We start from the raw sequence: 22,052 nt of genomic DNA on the forward strand, positions 1-22,052 counted from the left end.
TACCCCCACTGATCGGATGTCTCCATCTGGCCTGACCCACCCTTGTATTTGGGCTTTGTTACCTGAGACTGGTTCCCGGGACTTGTTTTTAAGTAAGTCCCCTGGGGAAAGGGGGGCAGGGACAGTTTAAGTTTTAAACAACAAAATTATTGCCTAACTGGATGGAAGCATTCTGGCTAAATAGGTCCTTACAGCAAGGTTGATAAACAGACTAATTGATATATTGTTTTTGCAATTATGCATTGTTCGTACCTTATCACACCATAATTGCTTGTCTAATGGTGGGCTTTTCTCTGCTGGTCTGTGAGCTCCATGCAGAGCAGAAAAAATGCCCATCTCCCTCCACCTGACACATTAGTCAATCAATCAATCAATATTTGTTGACTGAATGTATGAAGGAATTCTAACTTGTAACTAAAAGAGAAAGATGTAAATACCAGGAACAATATGTGAAGAAAGTAGTATGAGTTTTTAATGCTTTCTTCCTGTGTACTTTTTCTTTAACCCCTTGAGCATTTGCACTGTGCTAGGTATTGAGGACACAGCTCTTAAAACTAGCAGGCCCTTCCTGGGCAGCTAGAAAAGTGGGGCAGAGGGAGGTAGGGTGGGCAGAGGAAGAGGGTAAAGTTCACTCCTAAACCAATTTCTGGACTATACTGAAAAAAATAATAATTTCTTTCTGAGGAGGAAAAGAACAAGGAGACTATTTTTCTTTTCATAATCTGATTATACAGATCATTTCTATCTTCATTAATACAGCAGAGATTAATTAAATACTTCTGGATCAAAGTGAGGAGAGAAACTTAAAAGCTGTAAGTGTCCATAAATGCTGAGAAAAAGGATTGACAATTAAACATTCACAGCTTACTTCAAGTTCACAGTGCAGTGAGCAATAAAGCATTTGTAGCTTATATAAACAACTAACAGCAAGATCTACAATGGCTAGAATGAGACAAGTTGACACTTTATAATTAAAACTAGATTTCCCCCCAGAAACGATATTGACACAGAAGATTATGCCCCCAGGGATCTGATAACAGGGAGTTATCAGATAACATAGGATTACAGGTTTCCCTAAGAGTGGTCATCTCTTACAAAGTTTTTCTCTTTTGCCCACAGGACCCCCAAATCAACTCCCTTTTCCTTTTGTAAACACCCAATCTATAAAGTGCTCCATTTGGTTGTACAGGTGGTAAAAGGAATCAGAGAGACAAGAATTCCTGGTCCTTGGCTCTAGCTGTGTAACTCACTCTTCCAGTGGAAGGCAATGGTGGTAAATTAAAACTCAATCATGTATTAAAAAAAAAAAAGAAAAAACCTCAATCATGTAATCAACCCTCTGCAGAAAAAAGTCCCCCCGCCTCTGCCCCCACTGCAGCCACACTCCTGTCCTCTGTCTCTCACCAACCCTCTCCCCTGAGACTCTGCCAACCAGGAAGAGGTGTCTCAGGGACTTTTTTCTCTTAGTCCCAATGAGAGGAGCAAAATGCAATCATGATTAACTCTCCTGCTTGATCTCTCTCAGGGAAAGATATACTGATGATACTGCGAAACCAAAGCACTCTTACTATCGGTCTTCAAAGGCTTTTACACTGGTCAGCAAGGAATTACTAATGAGGACAAAGTATCTAGCCCCCTATGCCTTTAACTTCTACCCCAAGGGCAAATATTCATGAAGACATTCCCTGAGGTAGTCTCTGTGTAAGGTTACCTTGTACCCTGAGCAACAGCTTGTGAAGAAGCATTATCTCTAAATATTCCAGTCAATGACACAAAAGTAACACAGAGACACATTAGAAAGCATGTAGACTTCCAACCAATGAGATTTAAAGCCTTTTTTCACCACTTCAGGGCTGTATGACCTTGAGCAAATTAGTTATTCTCTTTGGTCCTCTACTTCCTTCTTCATCTACAAAATAGGATAATATGATAGTTCTTGAAGACATGTTTTAGAGATAAAAATCTGTAACTCTCAATATGGGAGGTGCTTATTACTCACTTAAAATACATTCTTACCTCTTTCCACATAATCGTCTTCCATGTATTCTCTCTTAACACTGGAAAACATAGAGTTGTGTATTAACTGTAACAATTGAATTAGGTAAAGTCCAAATTAATAAGAGATATTTTTCAAAAAAACTAAATATGTTTCTTTATAAATTACTGTCTTCACTAATTAAACCTTGAAATAAACTGGAAAGAGATGTAAACTGTGTTCACATGCACTGAATCAAAATAGAACAATATGATATAATGTAACTTAACATAAGAATAGATGACTATTATGTAAAGTTATGTTAAGTTACTCCTGATCCTAGAGAGAAAACAGTTTGCTAAGATACTGGCTGATGGCCTGAAAAGCAAAGTTATATATTTCTAATCAATTACAAAGTTAGCACATATTGAAATTAGGACTGAGAGAGACTATGTAACACCCAGATCTTTTTTATTGACATAAGAATTGCTCATATCCCAAATATTCCAATTTCCCATCTTTTTTCATTTATTTTATTCTAATTAACGTAATTGATGATTCTCACATATAGGAAACAGTTTCCTGATGGTTGTTGTTCTTTGCTTCCTATATTTCTTTAAATAACAAAATGTTATGAAACACAGCTTATGTATCTGGTCAATTTAGATTTTTTTTTATAGTGAAAGGGAATAAAAGCTTCATCTGATATCTTACCTATCACAGTCTTTGTGTTAACTAATTTGTCTGCCATGTGTCGTTTCTGTTATAAAAAAAAATTCATTATGTCAAAAGTTCAAAGTGAGTAATTCACATCATAACACAAGTCATAGTAGGCCTAGGAAAGAATAGAGGCAGCGAACCTAATTGTAATGGGTTTGGGGCTTTTTGTTTTGTTTTGTTTTAGGGGGTTTGTTTTTTTTGTATGTTTTTTGGCCATAACTGATTTCAATTTTGTTTTACCCCTATCAGCTCTCTAAATTGAGATGTGATCTAATGGAGGAAGCACAGCATAGTGGTTAAGTATGTGACCGCTAGAGATGGCCTGTCTTGGTTGACATTCCAACTCTACCTCCTATGAATGCAGCAATGTCAGGTCACAGGTCACTAATCAGAATGTGCCTCAATTTAAATGAATTCACGTACATGCCCATGTAAATATATACAATACAGTGCCTCCTACATAGTGAAGTGCTACTTAAAATGTCAGCATATTATATATGGCTTTCAATGACAATCCTTCTAGTTAAACACATAATTAGCAATCTTGAATTATGCCCCAGTTTAGCTCAAGCCTTCTGATTAAGTATGAAAAATTCTTTCATAGTATAAAGCAATCAAAAGACCAGCAACCAAATAGATTTTACTGATGACCTATCTTTACAAGATATGGAGGAATGAGGCAGAAACATAGGAATAACAATAGCTACCAATTTTGGAAAATGAGCATTAGGATTGTGAGTGAGGAAAAAGGGGATCCTACTAGAGAGAGCCCAGGTGTAGCAGGTACGGTCGAACCAATAGAAAACAATACTAAATCTCTCTCTCTTTTCCTTTACTGCTAAAATCTGTAGGCTCATGTGAAATTGTATCTGTGAGGATACCCAGGTGGCTCAGTCAATTAAGCATCTGCCTTTGGGTCAGTTCATGAACTCAGGGTCCTGGGATGGAGTCCTGCACCGGGTTCCTTTGCTCAGCTGGGAGCCTGCTGCCCGCACTGCCCACTCTGCCCTCTCTGCCCTCTCGGCCCTCCCCCTGCTTATGCTCTTTCTCTAACAAATAGATAAACTCTTGGAAAAAAATGTATCTGTGATAAGGTTAAAGGAGAAATGAAGTCACTGCACAATTCCTGACCTTTTTAGCCAGTTAGGATTTTCTGTTGCAGTAAATCCTCAAAGATACATCTTATGACCACAATTAAATCCTACTGGTTTCTCAAACACACACACACACACACACACACACACACACACACACAATTTAAGATTTGAAACCTTAAAACTTTGGTTTTTCACATCAACTACAGATTTAAAAAATCACACCAGTTCCAACAAGAAGCTTGAAAACAACAACTATGTCTCTTCTATTCAAGGCAACAGTTTTGAGAACATTTCACTAATAGTGAACTTACATAATCTTCTACAATCTCTTTAATGCCTGAAACCATAAGAATAATCACCAATGGCAAGAGAGTTGTATATTTTCCCGTCGGAGACACATCTGGAATTTGCTGCAGAAACAATCAGAGTTACACCGTGAATCTTATGATGAATCTTATATTTTGCTTGATACTAAAAGTCAGACTACTAGTAGCATATGTGGGACATAAGAACAACACACGCTGTTAAATAAAAACAGGAAGGAGAGTTTTAGCATATCAAAACCCTCCCTGAAGCATGAGACTAAACATTACATTATGGAAAATCCACCAGAGCGACTGCTTAACACTTGGGTTATTATGTCATCTTTCCAGTACAATGCATTTACCACATTTCGAAGAGAATAGTTCAAAACTTAAATGTCTAAAATAGCATCCCTTCAAAATAGTTAAATCCAAAAGGTCAGTTAACTGAACCTTCTTTTTGAGGCACAAGAGAAATTTTTGGGAGAAGCTGGAGAATAATATTTCTCTTAATTTCCTACGGAGACAACTCTAGGTCTACCCCCTACTGTTTAAAATAGGAGAAATAAAGTAGGGACCCTGGGTGGCTCAGTCAGGTGTCTGACTCTTGATTTCGGCTCAGGCCATGATCTCAGTGTTGTGAGATTGAGCCCTGTGGGGCTCCGCACTGAGCATGGAGCCTGCCTTAGATTCTTTCTCCCGCTCTGCCCCTCCCCACTCCCCCACTCACCCCTGCTCACAATCTCTAAATAAGTAAATAAACAAAGAAACAGGATATGAGAAATAAAGTGATAAAGAGGCTGTGACAGCTTCTTGATGGAGGAAAGGGTAGGTAAGGTCCTAGATTGTCCTGTTTATAGTTTTCCAGATTTAGACCAGTTTTTAGGCTTATGTTTCCAAACCTGGGCCTGTGTGTACTCTCTATGCTGCCTTATTTCCTGCTTGCTTATTCCTATTCCTATAGCAAAACAGTGTCTATTTTGAAACTCTCAATAATTCCTATAATTACTTTAAAAGCATTCTAAGGGGGTGGCAGTTCAATGGCCCAGTGGGTTAAGCATCTGCCTTTGGCTCAGATCATGATCTCAGGTCCTGGGATCGAGTCCCAGTAGGGCTCCCTGCTCAGTGAGGAGCCTGCTTCTCGCTCTCCTTCTGCCCCCACTTCCCTGCTCATGTTCTCTCTCTCTCTCTCTCTCAAGTAAATAAAGGAAATCTTTAAAAAATAATAATAAAATTAAATCAAAATAAATCAAATAAAATAAAAACAATTTGAGAACCAGAGGAAAAAGGGGAGAAATTTTAGGATTGCTTAGGCTATCAGTTAAATCTGCCTTTCAGATAATTCCTATCTGTCCCTCTTCTCCATCTCTCTGCAGTGCACCTCCAAGCCAGTCTTGTCGCTCACAGGCCTCTCTCTGTCTCTTCCTTGGTTAAGCCTAACAAGAGCTGGTCACTTCACTCCAGCTCCTGACTGTCACTGCCTTTTTCCTATCCCTCGAACACAGTGCAAGCTTCTGAATGCAGCACTAAGCTTCTTATATCCTGATCTCACCTGACATTTTCAGATTCTTTACTACTCTACACTCCAAACAAAATGTTTCCTGTTTCCAGGACACGTCATACACTAGAAAAAAATTTCATACTTGCTAAATTTTCACAATTCAAAATATATAAAATGTTCTCAAAGAAAATTTTACCTCTTCCCTTCCCCTCTTCGGTCCCTGGTTCTTATAAAAGGCAACCAGTGCCTCCTGTTTTCATGCCTTTTCTCACAGTCTCCTGTGGCTGAAAGGCCTTTTCTTCCACTGTCCCTCTGCTTACTGTTAGACTCCTCCTCCTCTAATCTTTAGCTCAAATGTCATCTTCTTTTTCACTAGCTTTTCCTGAACCACTCAGATGCCAGCCCAAAGGGGCCTGTGTTCCCTTAATACTTCATAAATATTTCTTAAAATATTTGTATGTTAAGACTACCAGCTCTCCATGGGGCTGCCTGGGTGGCTCAGTTACTTAAGCATCTGCCTTTGGCTCAGGTCATGATCTCAGGGTCCTGTGATTAAGTCCCACGTCGGGCTCCTCGCTCAGCAGGAACACTGCTTCTCTTTCTCCCTCTGCTGCTCCCCCTGCTTGTGTTCTTGCTTTCTCTCTCTCTCTCTCTGACAAATAAATATTTAAAAAAAAAAAAAAAAGACTACCAGTTCTCCAAAGGTAGGAACTATATTCATCCTTGAGTTAATTCCATGCACAGATTTTGCTACACACTTATATGACCTCTATAAATGTTCACTAATGCCAGTGTAGAGCATTTGACTGCAAATGCTCACTAATACCAATCTTCTGTTTAAGTTCAATTCAACCAGTTCATTAAATTCTTATCCCAAAGCTTGGCTATTTTTAAGGCACTGTTTCTATTCGCAAGGAATTTACAGTTTTCCAGGAAAAATAAAATCAATTATAATGTATAGCACCGATCATTGCTACAGAAGATAAAGATGGGGAAACTCAGCATGGAGTGTGGCATTTCGTGATGTTTGAAGGAAGGAGATTTTGAAATGTGCCTTTAAGAGAATGGATAGAGTATAACCAGATGAATGCCTTCTGGGTTAGGTAACAGAATGAACCAAGGTCTAGAGCTAGGAAGAAAATTTGGGAATTGTGAGGAGATTTGCCTCTTGGATTGTGTTACACTGTAGGGTTCATAATGCAAACAAGGCTGAATAAACAGGTGCAAACCAAATTATGGAAAGCCTTGAATTTAACTGTTTTTGAAAAGATGTTATTCCTAAAAGAGGGAAAGCTTTAGACATTGGTCTTGGCAATGATTTCTCAGCTAGGATGCCATAAACACAGGTAACAAAAGCAAAAATAGACAAGGGGGACCACATCAAACTGAAAAGCTTCTGCACAGCAAGGAGAACCATCAACAAAATGAAAAGGCAACCTACAGAATAGGAGAAATTATTTGAAGCCCCCCCCCACCTGATATAAGGAACTTCAACTCAATGAGAAAAATAGTAGTAATAATAATAATCCAGTCAAAATGGGCAAAGGACCTGAAGAGACATTTCTCTGAAAACAACCTGCAAATGGCTAAGAGGTACAAGAAAGGTGCTCAACATCACACTAATCATCAAATGAAACTCCAGACTACAGCGAGAGTGAGACATCACCTCACACAAGTTAAGATGGCTGTTAGAAAACACAAAAAAATAACAAGAAATAACAAGTGTTCGTGAGGATGTGAAAGGATTGGAACCCTTGTACACTTCCAGTGGGAATAGAAAATGGTGCTGCTATTACAGAAAAATAATATGAAGATTTTTCAAAAAATTAAAAATAGAACTACCATATGGTTCAGCAATCTCACTTCTAGGTATTTATCCAAGAGTTGAAATCAGGATCTTGGAGACACAACAGCACTCCCACATTCATAGCAGAACCATAGCCAAGTATGGGAACAACTTCATTATCTGTCGGTGGATGACTGGATAAAATAAGTGTGGCATATATACAATGGAATATTATTCAGGCTTTAAAAAGATGGAAAGCCCGCCACATGTAATAACAGGGAGGAAACTTGAGAACATTATGCCAAGCGAAATGAGCCAGGCACAGATGGCAAATCCAGCGTAAGACCACTTATGAGACATCTAACATAGATTCATGGACTCGGATAGTAAAATGGTGGTGTCAGGGGCTGGAGAGAGGGAGAGATGAGGAGTTGTTATTCAATGAGCATAAAGTTTCAGTTATGCAAAATTAATAAGTTCTAGAGATCTGCTGTACAACAGATGTCTATGGGGAACACTGCTGTATCGTACACTTAAAATCGTTAAGCGGGTAGATCTCACATTAACAGTTTTTACTGAAATACAAAAAAAAGAAGAAAAAATTAGCTATTTTAAACTAGCATCTGGACTTTCTTTAAACTATTCCTTTAAATATATTAAAATTATCCTATCATGGAGGTGGCATGAATTATAAAATGCAGTCCAATAATATCACATTAGTGATCTAAATCAGGAAGAACTGTGGACCAATTCATACATTAGGCATCAACATTTTTTCAGCCCCCAAATGGGAGTTTCAGTGTCTTAATGAGTATTGTAAGGAGAAAGTTCTCTTCTTACAGTGTTTGAGTTTATTCTCTACATCAAATTCTTAATTCAGCTAAATAAGATTCTAGTATTTTCTTTATTAAAAAGCTTAATCTCATAATGTGTTCAGAAATATTACCTGCAATATAGTAATGAATAGGAAGAAAGCATTAGCAGCTTTGCTAAACTGCAGGTACAGATATCGAGGAAGAAATGACCAAATGCTGTACTTGGCTGTGCTGTAGGTAAGAAGAAAAATACCATTAGCAGTTAACACTGGAAAGGAAAACCCAGAAGTGGATAAAATATTGTTATAGAACACTCTTTTCTAAAGATTTTTTTGCCATTTTTAAAAACATTTATTATTTTCTGAAAACAATGTTGGGATAAAGAAAGAATTTTTCCCATTTCAGGAACTAAGTACTATGAATACAGGACATAAGCAAGATGTATTCCACATTTTCTAATGGCCTGTAATTCTTGTAACAGAACTTCTAAACATTCATCCTTATAGTTCAAGGATAATAAAAGCCACCAATTTTTCTCCCTTCTCTCCCTCAGAGGTTCTTTATCACTAAAAGTTATCTTAAATCCATCAATCTTCCCAAATGCCTAAGCCATATTATGGACAAAGAAAATCATCTCAGGGGTGTTTCTTGTTTTCTAATGAATCTACTACATTTTAAAATCATAAAGACCAGGAGTTTGGGGAAGACAGCAGAATAGGAAGATCTGGAGTTCAACTTGTCCCACAAACACACCAAGATAACAGCTCCATCACAGAAGCCACACCAAAAAGGGCAGGAGGGGCAGAGTTGCAGTTGGGAACCAAGTTCTCTGCACAACTAACCAGAAACAGGGGGCAGAACATTGATCCCATACAGGGACCCCCAGACTTGGGGGACCCATCCAGATGAGTCCCCCAAAATCTGGCTTGGATCAGGGCTTCAATCCAAGAGCTGTACAATTCAGCATGCATAACTGTGGGAGAGCCAGAGAGTGAGGGAAAGCTGAGTCCTTGCCCTTAAAGAGCCAGTATACTAAACACAGCCTAAGACCCAACACAGAAGCAACAGTATGAGAAGCACATGGAGTATACAGGAAGGAGATTTATTTACTAATGTTAGAACATGTGCTGGAAGAGCAGGAACCTGCATGAGATTTTTTTCTAGGAACAAGCATGCTAGTGGAGGCCATTTCCTCTTTCCCTTCCACAGCCTAGATAGCCAGATGTTTGTGGGAGCCAGAAATATTCTTCATTTACCTTGCTATCATTAGGGTGCCCACCCTCACATTCCCCTAGTACCCTCCCTATCCAACCTTCTTGATTCCTCAGCAGGCATCCTACCAAAACATCTCCTGTCCCACTACACCCAGCAAACAGCTCCCACAGGGACTAGCACCACTTCTAAGTGACTCCTGCTCTGGAGATAAAAGAGATAAGCCCACTTTCCAACATGCACACAATTTCTGCAGCCAGGCCTCTTAGCCGGCTATGCAGAAGGAAAGCCCTGCCCTACTGTGCACCTGCAGCTCTGGCAGTGAGGCTATTTGCAAACAGCTAGGTCATAATAGTAACAGGTCTCGCCACAGTGCAGGGGGCAAACCCTGTCCAGTGCACAAACAGAAGGAAAAATAGGTTATTGCAGCTGGCTGAACTAAGGGTAATTGAGACCCAACCATGAACAGAGGGTGCAAGCAGCCCATACAGGGCCTTTGCACACCCCTGGAGGATATGGCTCTGGTGACTAAGGGAGATTGCACTATAAGGCAGCACTCCTCTATAGAAGGCCACTACATCCACGTCCAGGAGATGTAATCAACTTCCTTAATACACAGAAGGTGACACAGAGAGTTAGACAAAATGAGGAGACAGAAGAATATGTCACAAATGAAAGAATGAGACAAAAATCACAGGAAAAGACCAAAATAAAACAAAAATAATATGCCTGGTTAAAAAAAAATTTCAGAGTAATGATAAAGATACTCATAGGATTTGAGAAAAGAGTGGATGAACTCAGTGAGTACTTCAACAAAGAGACAGAAAATACAAAAAACCAGTGAGAGCTGAAGAATTCAATAACAGAAATAAAAAATACATTAGAGGGAGCCACAAGCAGGTTAGAGGATGCAGAACAGATTGGCAGTCTCAAAGACAGGATAATGGAAAACAACCAAGCTGAACAGCAAAAAGAAAAATCTATAATAAAAAATGAGACTAGGATAAGGGAATTCTGTGGTATCATCAAGTATAACAACATTTACATTATAGGGATCCTAGAAAAGAGAAAGAGAAGGGGGCAAAAAGTTTATTTGAAGAAATAATAGCTGAAAATAACTCTAATCTGAGGACATCAAGATATAGAAAGCAGAAAAACTCCCTAACAACATGAACCCAAGGATATCCACACCACGACATACAATAATTAAAATGCCAAAGAGTAATGATAAAGAGAGAATTTTTTTTAAAGCAAGAGAAAGTAGAGTTATATACAAGGGAAACCCCCAGAAAGCTATAAGATGACTTTTCAGCAGAAACCGCAGGCCAAAAGGAGGTAACATCATATACACAGGACACTAAAAGGGAAAAAAACAAAAAACAAAAAACAAAAAACCTACAACTAAGAATATTCTATGTAGCAAGTTTACTATTCAGAAGAGAAAAAGAGGTAAGGAGTTTCCCAGACAAACAAAATTCAAAGGAGTTCATCACCACTAAAGTAGACTTACAAGAAATGTGTAAGGAAATTATTTAAGTGGAAAGAAAAGGCCAAAATTGGAAGAAAATTATGAAAGGAAAAAATTCCACATGTAAAAGCAAACATAGTAAAGGTAGATTAATCACTTATAAAGTGACTATGAAAGTTAAAAGAAAAAAGTAGTGGGGGACCTGGGTAGCTCAGTTGGTTAAGTGTTGGACTGTGACTCAAGTCATGACTTCAGGGTCCTGGTATTGAGCCCCACGTCAGGCTCCCCAAGCAGCAGGGAGTCTGCTTCTCTCTCTCAATCTCTCTCTCTCTCTCTCTGCCCCTCCATCTCTCTGCTCTCTCCCTTTCTCAAATAAATAAAGTATTTATTAAAAAGAGACAAAAGGGGAACCTGGGTGGCTCAGTGGGTTAAAGCCTCTGCCTTTGGCTCAGGTCATGATCCCAGGGTCCTGGGATCGAGCCCTGCATCTGGCTCTCTGCTTGACAGGGAGCCTGCTTCCTCCTCTCTCTCTCTCTACCTGTCTCTCAGCCTACTTGTCTGTCAAATAAATAAATAAAATCTTTAAAAAGAGAGAGAGAGACAAAAGTAGCAAAATTATCTACAAACTGGTTAAAATAAAAAGACAAAATATGACATCATATACATAAAACATGTGCAGGGGGAGTAAAAATTTAGTGCCTTTAGAATGTGTTTGAGCTCAAGTGACTATCAACTTAACATAGGCTGCTACATACATAAGATGTCATATATATGATACTGATGGTAACCATAGATCAAAAACCTATAATAGTTACACAAAAAATAAAGAGAAAGAAATCCAAGTATAACACTAAAGAAAGCCATCAAACCATAGGGAAAGAGAGCAAGAAAAGAAGAAAGGAACAGAGAAGAACTACAAAAACAACCAGAAACAATTGACAAAATGGCCATAAGTAAATACCTATCAATAATTAAATGTAAATGGACTAAATGTTCAAATCAAAATATATAGGGTCCTGAATAAATAAGAACAGACTCATCTGTAAGTTGCTTATAAGACACTCACTTCAGACCTAAAGACACATACAGACTGAATGTGAAGAGATGAAAAAACATACCAAGAAAATGGAAGCTTAAAAAACAAAAACAAACCTAGGTTAGCAATATTTATATCAGACTAAATAGACCTTAAAACAAAGACTATAGCAAGAAACAAAACACAATACACCATATAATGATAAAGAGATTAATCCAACAAGAGGATGTAACAATTTTAAATATCTACGCGCTCAACATTGGAGCACCTAGACACAAAAAGCAAACATTAACAGTAATAAAGGAAAAATCTGATAATAATACAATTAATAGCACAGGACTTCCACTCTCCACTTACATCAATAGATGAGTGATCCAGACAGAAAAATCAACAAGGAAACAGTAGCTGTGAACCAGATTAGACCACATGGACCTAATAGATATAAACAGGATATTCCATCCAAAACAGCAGAATACACATTTTCTTTTCACGTGCACATGGAACAGTCTCTAGAGTAGACCATATGTTGGGCCACAAAACAAGTCTCAGTAAATTTAGAAGATTAAAGTAATATCAAGCATCTTTTCTGACCAAAATGATATGAAACTGGAAATCAATTACAAAAAGCAAACTGAAAAACACAAGAATGGGGTGTCTGGGTGGCTTAGTCAGTTACTCATCTGCCTTCAGCTCAGGTCATAATCCCAGGGTCCTGGGATAGAGTCCTCAGCAGGGAGCCTGCTTCTCCCTCTCCTTCTCCTTCCCACCCATGCTCTTTCTGTCAAATAAATAAATAAAATCTTTAAAAAACAAAAAAACAAGCAAGCAAACAAAAAACCCCACAAGCACATGGAGGCTAAATAACATGTACCTAATCAATGAAGAAATCGAAAAATACATGGAGGCAGATGAAATTGAAAACACAATGGTCCCAAATTTTGGAACACAGTAAGGAAGGAAGTTTCTAATAAGGAAGTTTATAGTGATACAAGCTTACTTCAAGAAGTTAAAAAAAAAAAATCTCAAACAACAAACCTTATACCTAAAGGAGCTAGAAAAAGAAGAAAGAGTGAAGTCCAAAGCTCATAGAAGGAAGGAGACAATAAATATTAGAGTGTAAATAAATAAAATGAGACTAAAATATTAAAAGAAGATAAATAAAACCAAGAACTGGTTCTTTTTTTTTTTTTTAAAGATTTTATTTATTTATTTGACAGAGAGAGATCACAAGTAGGCAGAGAGGCAGGCAGAGAGAGAGAGAAGGAAGCAGGCTCCCTGCTGAGCAGAGAGCCCGATGCGGGACTCGATCCCAGGACCCTGAGATCATGACCTGAGCCGAAGGCAGCGGCTTAACCCACTGAGCCACCCAGGCGCCCCAAGAACTGGTTCTTTAAAAAAGATAAAAATTGATAAATTCTAACCAGAGTCATCAAGGAAAAAATGACTTAAATAAATAAAATCAGAAAGGAAGGAGGAGAAATAACCAACACCACAGAAATACAAAGAATTGTAAAAGAATAATATGAAAAGATTATATGCCAAAAATTGGACAACCTAAAAGAAATGGATAAATTCCTAGAAACATACAATATTCTAAAACTGAAGCAGGAAGAAATAGAAAATTTGAACACAGAGATTGCTAATATTGAAATTGAATTGGTAACCAAAAAACTCCAAATAAACGAAAGTCCAGGAGCATATAGCTCAACAGGTGAATTTTACCAAACTTTTGTACATAGTCTTCTCAAACTATTCAAAAAAAAAAAGGAAAAGAAAGAAAGAAGAAGGAAAACTTTCAAATTCATTCTACAAGGCCAGCATTACCCTAATACCAAAACCAGATAAAGACACTGCAAAAAAGAAAATGACAGGCCAATATCCTGGATGAGAATAGATTAAAAAATCCTCAACAAAATATCACCAAACGGAATCCAACAACACATTAAAAAAATCGTTCACCAGGATCAAGTAAGATTTATTCCAGACATGGTTCCATATGTGCAAATCAATTAGTGTGATATATCACATCAATAAGAAAAAGGATAAAAACATATGATCATCCTAATAGATGCAGAAAAAGCAGTTGACAAAATTTAAAAAACATCCATTCTTGATATAAACTCTCAACAAAATAGGTTCAGAGGAAACATACCACAACACACTAAAGGTTTTATATGAAAAACCCACAACCAACACTATACTCAACAGTGAAAAACTGACAGCTTTTCCTCTAAGATCAAAAACAAGAAAAGGTTGTCCATTCTCACCAGTTTTATTCAAAATACTACTGCAAGTACTAGACACAGCTATCGGGGGGAAAAAAAAAGGAAAGAAAAGGTATCCAAATTGATAAGGAAGAAGAAAAACTGTCACTATTTGCAGATGACATACCATATATGAAAAACCCTTAAAGCTCCACCAAAACACTATTAGAACTGAGAAATGAATTTAGTAATGTTGCAGAATACAAAATTCATATACAGAAATCTGTTGTGTTTCTATATCCTAATAATAAAGTTGCAAAAAGAAAGATCAAGAAAAAAAAATCCCATTCACAATTGAACCAAAAAATAATAAAATACCTAGGAATAAGCTTAACCAAGGAGGTGAAAGACCTCTACTCTGAAAACTATGAAACACTGATGAAAGACACTGAACATGACACAAACAAATAGCAAGATATTTCATGCTCAAGGATTGGAAAAATTAACATTTTTTAAATGTCCATACTAACCAAAGCAATCTATAGATTTAATGCAATAGTTATCAAAACACCAATATTTTTCACAGAACTAGAACAAATTGTCTTCAAATTGTATGAAGCCACAGAAGACCCCAAATAGCCAAAGCAATCTTGAGAAAGAAGAACAAAGCTAGACATATCTGAGTCCCAGATTTCAAGATTTCCAATAAAGCTGCAGTAATCAAAGCGGTATGGTACTGGCACAAAAATAGACACATAGATTAATAGAACAGAATCAGAGCCCAGAAATAAAACCACAAATATGATCACTTAATCTATGACATAGGAGATAAGAATATACAATGGGGAAGACAGTTTCTTTAAGAAATGGTACTCAGAAAACTGACAGCTGAAGGCAAAAGAATGAAACTGGACCCCTTTCTTACACTATACACACAAAAAAACCCTCAAAATAGTTTAAAGATCTAAATGTGAGATCTGAAATAATAAAACTCCTCAGAGACCACATAAGCAGTTGTTTCTTTGGTATAGGAAACATTTTTCTAGATACATCTTCTCTGGCAAGAGAAACAAAAGCAAAATTAAACTATCAGGACTACACTAAAATAAAAAGCTTCTGAACAGTGAAAGAAACCATAAACAAAACAAATAGGCACTCTACTGAGAGAAGTATTTGCAAATGATATATCCAATTAGAGATTAACATCCAAAATATATTTAGAACTTATTCAACTTAACACTTCCCCACAATCAAACTGATTAAAAAGGCCAAAGGACCTAAATAGACAATTTTCCAAAGAAGGCCAGAAAGATGCTCAACATCACTCATCATCAGGGAAATGCAAATTAAAACCACAATGAAATATCACCTTACACGTGTCAGAATGGCTAAAATAAAACAAAACACAAATAACAAGGATGTGGAGGAAAAGGAACACTTGAACATTGTTCCTAGGAATGCAGATTGGGGCAGCCAATCTGTGGAAAACTGTATGGAGGGTCCTTGAAAAATTAAAAATATAATTACCATATGATCTCCTAATTCACTTTGGATATCTACCCAAAGAAAACAAAAACCCAAATTCACAAAATATATGCACACCTATATTTACACCTACATTTACTGCAGCATTATTTACTACAGCCAAGATATGGAAGCAACCCAAAGTGTCCATCCATAGTTCAACAGGTAAAGATGTAATGCATATATACAACAGAATATTACTCAGAGACTCAAATGCAGCGAATGAACTGGTGGTTGTCAGAGGGACGGGAGTTGGGGGGGTGTTGTGTGAAATAGGTAAAGGGGATTAAGAGTACAGTTCTCTTGATGAGCACTGAGTAATGTATAAAACTGCTGAATCACTATATTGTAATCCTAAAATTAATATACCACCGCATATTAATTAAACTTCAATTTAAAAAAACAAAAAGGACACCTGGGTGGCTCAGTGGTTAAGCCTCTGCCTTTGGCTCAGGTCATGATCTCAGGGTCCTGGGATTCAGTCACGAACCGGACTCTCTGCTCAGTAAGGAGCCTGCTTCCCCCTCTCTCTCTCTCTCTCTCTCTCTGCCTGCCTTTCTGCCTACGTGTGATCTCTGTCTGTCAAATAAATAAATACAATCTTAAAAAAAAAGAAAAGAAAGAAAGCTGATCCTCGATTCCCCAATATAGGATATTGGTGGGGAACTCAGCAGATCTGTGAGGTTCCACTGTAAGCACTTTATCTTCCCGGTAGGTATTACTAGAGAGAGCTCCCAGATGGCAGTGTGCTGCATGGATGGTGTTGCCATGAACAGTGAGAGGAGAGGCCACCTCAGAGAAAGAACCCTTGAGGGTGAGATGACAACACAGCCTGTTGGTGGTGAACCTGAGAGTCAAATTTCTCAAGGTCTGAGACAAGTGTTAAAGCCTGAAGCATCCACACCAAGTATATTTTGCAGGTGAGGACCCCACCTTCTTCCTCCTTCCTCACCTCCCAGCCACACACCCTTCTCACCTGATAAAGTTTTTGCAGAAACTGTTCCTAAGGGGTTCATTGAGGTAAATGGTGCGGACTTTGGATGCATCGGATTCTTGCAGAGATTGTTGCCAGCCCATCTCTTCCTCCACCTTCTGACAGCCCAGAGGGAAATGGACAGCTCCTGCAGCAAGAAGGCACAGGGATGTTACTCGGAAATGCAAATGGAGTCAGGCTCTAGGGAAAGGAGGAAGCGCGCTGTGTGTTCTGGACAGGCATTTCAGCCTCGGTGAGTCCCCTGGAGGCCAACTGCTTTCTTAGCCTCCAGTTCCTCATCTGCCCAATCCACTTCTCCAGGGATCGGATCCCCTAGACCTCCCCTGCCACCCTGCACTGAAGGGGCAATGCTAGTTCCCTCAGCTCCAGCTGCATCCCCTCCCCAGCCCCAGAGGCTCTGGGTGGGCACTGACATTCTGCCCAGGGAGGAGACTGGGAACCAAGCAGTGATAGAGAAGACCCAGCAGCTGAGCTCAGAAAGAGGAGAGGGCAAAGAGGGCTGCAGGAGGAGGCAAGGAGAGTGGCTTGGCTGAAGAGCAGTAGTTCCCTGACCAGAGGGCAGCCCCTGGCCTTAACATTCCCCTCAGTTTGACTAAAGTTTTTTTTAAGGTTTTTTTTAAGATTTAAGATTAAGTTTTAAATTAAGATTAAGAGAGAGAGTGTGAGAGACAGCATGAGAGGGAAGAAGTTCAGAGGGAGAAAGTCAGAGACTCCCCATGGAGCTGGGAGCCCAATGTGGGATCGATCCTGGGACTCAATCCTGGGACTTGATCCTGGAACTCCAGGATCATGACCTGAGCCGAAGGCAGCGCTCAACCAACGAAGCCACCCAGGTGTCCTGAGTTTGGCTAATTTTAAACGGATGTCTTATCCATAGACCCCTGAACTCCCTTTCCTTTTTGCTAACATAAAACATTTACCTTAGAATACCTAATCGTAAATTCTTGCTCTACTCCCTTTGAAATGTATATAAATATCCTTCAAAGCCCCTTGCCAGCTTTAAGATCCAGGGAATGTCTTTCTCAAGGACCTGGGATGTCTCTGAAATGTAACATCAGAGAAGATCTCCATGGTAAGGTAGGGGTCTACCTTCAGAGGGTGCCTTGTGCCAAGTATAAAAGCCCCTCCTGTCATGAAGACAAGAGAAAATGTACTTATTCTTTGGACAAAGCCATTTAGCAGACACAAGTTGCCAGTGACAATCCCTACCTTCCCCACAGATCTCTTATAAACTCTGTCTTTTGTTTCACCTGAGGGGAGTTCAACTTCTCTCCCCAATTGCCATAGTCTTAAATAAAGTCTTCCTTGCCTGGTTAACCTTGACCAGACAAGGTGTGCTTTGATATCTCCTAACCCAAAAATGAATGAGATTTTTGACCAACGGGCCACGGAAAGTCCCATTTGTTTCTGACGAGAAATAGAGGCTCACCGGGCCTCAACGGTAACAAGCATCTTTATACCAGAGTAAACACACTCAAGTTTTCTCAGACTTGCAAAAAGTCCTGTTGTGCAGGATTGATGCAGATATGCAGGTCCTGGAGTAAAGGAGATTTCCCACCATCATTTAGGTTTAGTTTAGCTCTTTCTCTTCAAGCATTTCCTGGACAACCCATTCATGTGTAAGGGTGAAGAAACGGAAGGTGAGTAATAGTTAACTAAGAGCTGCAGGCGATCACCTAACTAGAGACCTGGGAGCTTCAAGGCTACCTGCTCACCTGCTACCTGAGATAAGAGGGCTGGTGAGCATGTATCCTAGATTTAAGGCCTAAGCTGATGTCCCAGCTCACCCACGAGGTGCCTCCCACTACACCAACGGGTCTCTCCAGCCATGAGCTTGTCTGTTAGAGTGGCTCCCTTAAGTTGAGTAATGGTAAAAAATGAGCCAACATAGAATCTATGAAAAAGCAATGTAGCCATTTGCCAAAAAATGGCAAAGTATAAGGAAAGAGAGACAAAGGAAATACCTGTTTGCACCTCAAAAGAACTGCTACAAAACAGAGAAAATACATTTCCTATAAAAGAAATTAAATATGGCCATTATGAAAAAGAGTTCAAAAGAAGAAACACAAAACTATTTGTTAACATGATATTGAAACTGTGGAGGAATTTATTTTTAAAGATATTATTTATTTGACAGACAGAGATCACAAGGAGGCAGAGAGGCAGGCAGAGAGAGGAAGGGAAGCAGACTCCCTGGCCAAGCAGAGACCCCAATGCAGGGCTCGTCCCAGGACCCCGAAACCACAACCCAAGCCGAAGGCAAAGGCTCAACCCACTGAGCCACCCAGGTGCCCCAACTGCGGAGGAATTTTTAATGTGACCTGAAAGAACTCAGAAAAGAAAGGAAAGAGATGGATCCCTGGGTGGCTCAGTCCGTAAGTGTCTGACTTCAGCTCAGGTCATGATCCCAGGGTCCTGGGATAGAGCCCCGCTTTGGGGTCTTGCTCAGCAGAAGGCTCCCGCTCCCAGCTCCCAAGCTTTTGCCCTCTCTCCGTGTGTCTCTCTCTGTCAAATAAATAAATAAAATCTTAAAAAAAAAAAAAAACTGGTAAACTACCAGTTTCTTTAATGAGAGCATGATTATGAAAGATCAGACAGAAAAAAAATGCCAAGACATTTCTTGACAAAGTTTATTGGACTTTAACAATAATGAAAAAATCACTATTAGACAAATCAAATCACTTTCGAGGGTTGGAGAAAGAGGGAATGAATACTGGGGCCACACTCAGTGGTTGCCACTGAAATATTCAAACTAGAAGCAGGAGACCAAGGTATCCTATCAAGAAATGAATGAAAAGCTGAAAAACGAGATGTAGAAAGCAGTGACTTATCTGGATATAAAAATAAGGCTTTAGATAATGGTAGCCCATCTTATTGTAACCAAAGTTCTGAAACAGCTTCAAATGCTGACTTGCAAGGGAAAAAAAGCTTTTTAAATTCATTAGGCAAGATAATAGCTATTATCAAGTCAAATTTTAATCAAAAACAAAAATCAAGAGAGTAGGCAAAAAATTCAAAAAGCATTATTTTCCTGAAGAAATTTGCCAATTAATACTAAAGTTAGCTGTGGGGGAACAGGGGGTATATAAATCAAGGCTCAGATTGTGCCCAAGATGGAGACTCTGGGAAAATCCCATAGTCACACAGATTCGCCTCAGCGTCAGAGTGAAGTAGAAAGAATGCTGCGCCATTATCCATTCAACCACTCCCACAGGGCTTTCGGGAAAGTTGCCTTGGTATCATTCTGAGGAAGGAGAGAAAGAAAAAGACAGAGACAGAGACACACAGACAGAGAGACACACAGAGAGAGACTCACAGACAAAGTGAGACACACACAGAGAGACACACACACACACACACAGAGACACAGAGAGACACACAGAGAGAGAGACACACAGAGAGAGAGACACACACACACACACACAGAGACACAGAGAGAGAGAGAGAGACACAAACACACAGAGACACACAGACACAGAGAGAGAGAGAGAGACATGCAGAGAGAGAGAGACACACACACACACAGAGACAGAGAGAGAGAATGATGGGAAGGAGGGAGGTTTCTAGCAGAATAACCCAAATTGGAATCACCAGAGTTGTCCAAGAAATTTCAAGCATTGTCAGTTTAAAATGGTTCAGAATTGGTAGTGCTACAAGATAAAAGCAAATATGACTCTTCTCCAAAAAAAAACCCCTTCATCCTAGGCCTCAAAGAACCACCAAAAATTATTTATAAAAAGGAAAGAAGTACTATACAAAAGAAGCAAGAATTATAAGAACGATTACAAACAAAAGACTACAGAAAATACCCAGTATAGATTTCAGATGCTTGAATTAGAAGATACAGATTTCTTTAAAAGAAAATAAACATGCTTATTATGTATGAAGAAAACATGCTTTAAAATAACTGTATGGAGAGACACTATGGAAAGTGACACAGTAATTTGAAATGGAACCAAATAAAGTCTCTAAAATGGGGGAAGTCCTAATGAAACTTAAAAATTCAATGGACAGGGAAGCCTGGGCCGTTCAGTCGGTTAAGTGTCTGCCTTCGGCTCCAGTCATGATCCCAGGGTCCTGGGATCAAGTTCCGTATTGGGCTCCTTGCTTGGCCCGGAGTCAGCTTCTCGTTCTGCCTGCCACTCCCCCCTGCTTGAGCTCGCTCTCTCTCTCTTTCTCTCTCTGAAAAATAAATAAATAAAATCTTTTTTACAATCTAATGGACAAATTTGGCAGCAGATAGGATGCTGCTGAGAGGGAAAATAATAAAGTGATATGTGGATCAGAGACATTCCCCAAAATACAGCATGAGTAGGCAGGAAGACAGAATGTACAGAAAAGAACTTAGGAGGTGAAGTTAACAAAGTGAGAAGATCTAACAAAATTTCAGTTGAATCCTGATGGGGGGGAGAGGGAGAGGAAGGTTGAGAGAGTGAGAGGGAGAGAGACAGAGAAAGAGCGAGGAAGGGGGGAGAGAGATGAAGGGGGAGAGAGAAGGAGAGAAAGAGAGAGGGGGAAGAGGGAAGGAGGGAGGGAGAGGGAAAGAGAGGGAGAAACGGGACAAAAGCAACATGCAAACAGACGATGGCTGTGAATTTTTCACAAAGGCAAGAAAACCAACAAATCTCAAACAAGGTAAATAAAAAATAAAATCACACTTAGATTTATAATGAATACACATAAAACAAAAGACAAAGAGGAAATCTTAAAAGCAGCCAGAAAAAAAAAAAAAGATACGAGGAAGGAACTCTTCCCAAAATATTTTATGAAATCACTAGGACACCAAAACCAGACAAAGCAAGAAAAAAAAATAGTACAAATTAAAATCCTTTATAAACATGAATACAAAACTCCTTAACAAAACACCAAAACTCAAATCTACCAGTATTTAAAATGATTATACATCGTGACTTTTATGAGTTGAATTGCACCTTCACACCGAACGAAGATACAGTGACGTCCTAATCCCCAGTACCTCAGAATGTGACCTTATTTTGCAATAAGCTGTCTTAGTCTATTCAGGCTGCCCTAATAAAATACCACAGACTACACAAACTCACAAACAACAGACTACCACAGCTCACAAACAACAGACTACCACAGCTCACAAACAACAAATTTAGTTCTCACAGTTTTGAAGGCTGGGAAGTCCAAGATCAAGGCACCAGCATGGTGATTTCGGTGAGGACCATCTTCCCAGGTCACATTTGGTGCATTCCCATCATGCCCTCACATAGGGGAAGGGGCTAAGGAGCTCTCTGGGCCCTCATTTACACACCACTGATCCCATTTGTGAGGGCTCCACCTGCGTCCTTAAGCACCTCCCAAAGGCTCCACCTACTAATACCCTCACCATTGGTGGTTAGGATTTCAACACATGGTTTGAGGGGAGAGGGACACAAACATTCACACCTTAAT

General features: G+C 39.2%; 1 protein-coding gene across 6 annotated transcripts in view; it reads right to left on the reverse strand.

Moving 5' to 3' along the window:
• RNF6 (ring finger protein 6) overlaps nt 1-22,052 on the reverse strand; it is a 282,619-nt gene that overhangs the window by 200,229 nt on the left and 60,338 nt on the right. For 4 of the 6 annotated variants that reach the window (XM_032314708.1, XM_032314711.1, XM_032314710.1 and 1 more), the window contains 5 exons: nt 16,617-16,761; nt 8,328-8,427; nt 4,104-4,202; nt 2,690-2,735; nt 2,017-2,057 (listed from right to left, as the gene is read on the reverse strand). In XM_032314708.1, the coding sequence (XP_032170599.1) occupies nt 2,017-2,057; nt 2,690-2,735; nt 4,104-4,202; nt 8,328-8,427; nt 16,617-16,761 (431 nt within the window). Of the gene's footprint in view, nt 1-2,016; nt 2,058-2,689; nt 2,736-4,103; nt 4,203-8,327; nt 8,428-16,616; nt 16,762-22,052 lie in introns of those variants that run through there. The other 2 variants (XM_032314712.1, XR_004279131.1) reach the window with 2 other exon arrangements.

This window comes from Mustela erminea, chromosome 15, assembly GCF_009829155.1.
Source record: "Mustela erminea isolate mMusErm1 chromosome 15, mMusErm1.Pri, whole genome shotgun sequence".
In the NCBI taxonomy this organism is placed as follows: domain Eukaryota; kingdom Metazoa; phylum Chordata; class Mammalia; order Carnivora; family Mustelidae; genus Mustela; species Mustela erminea.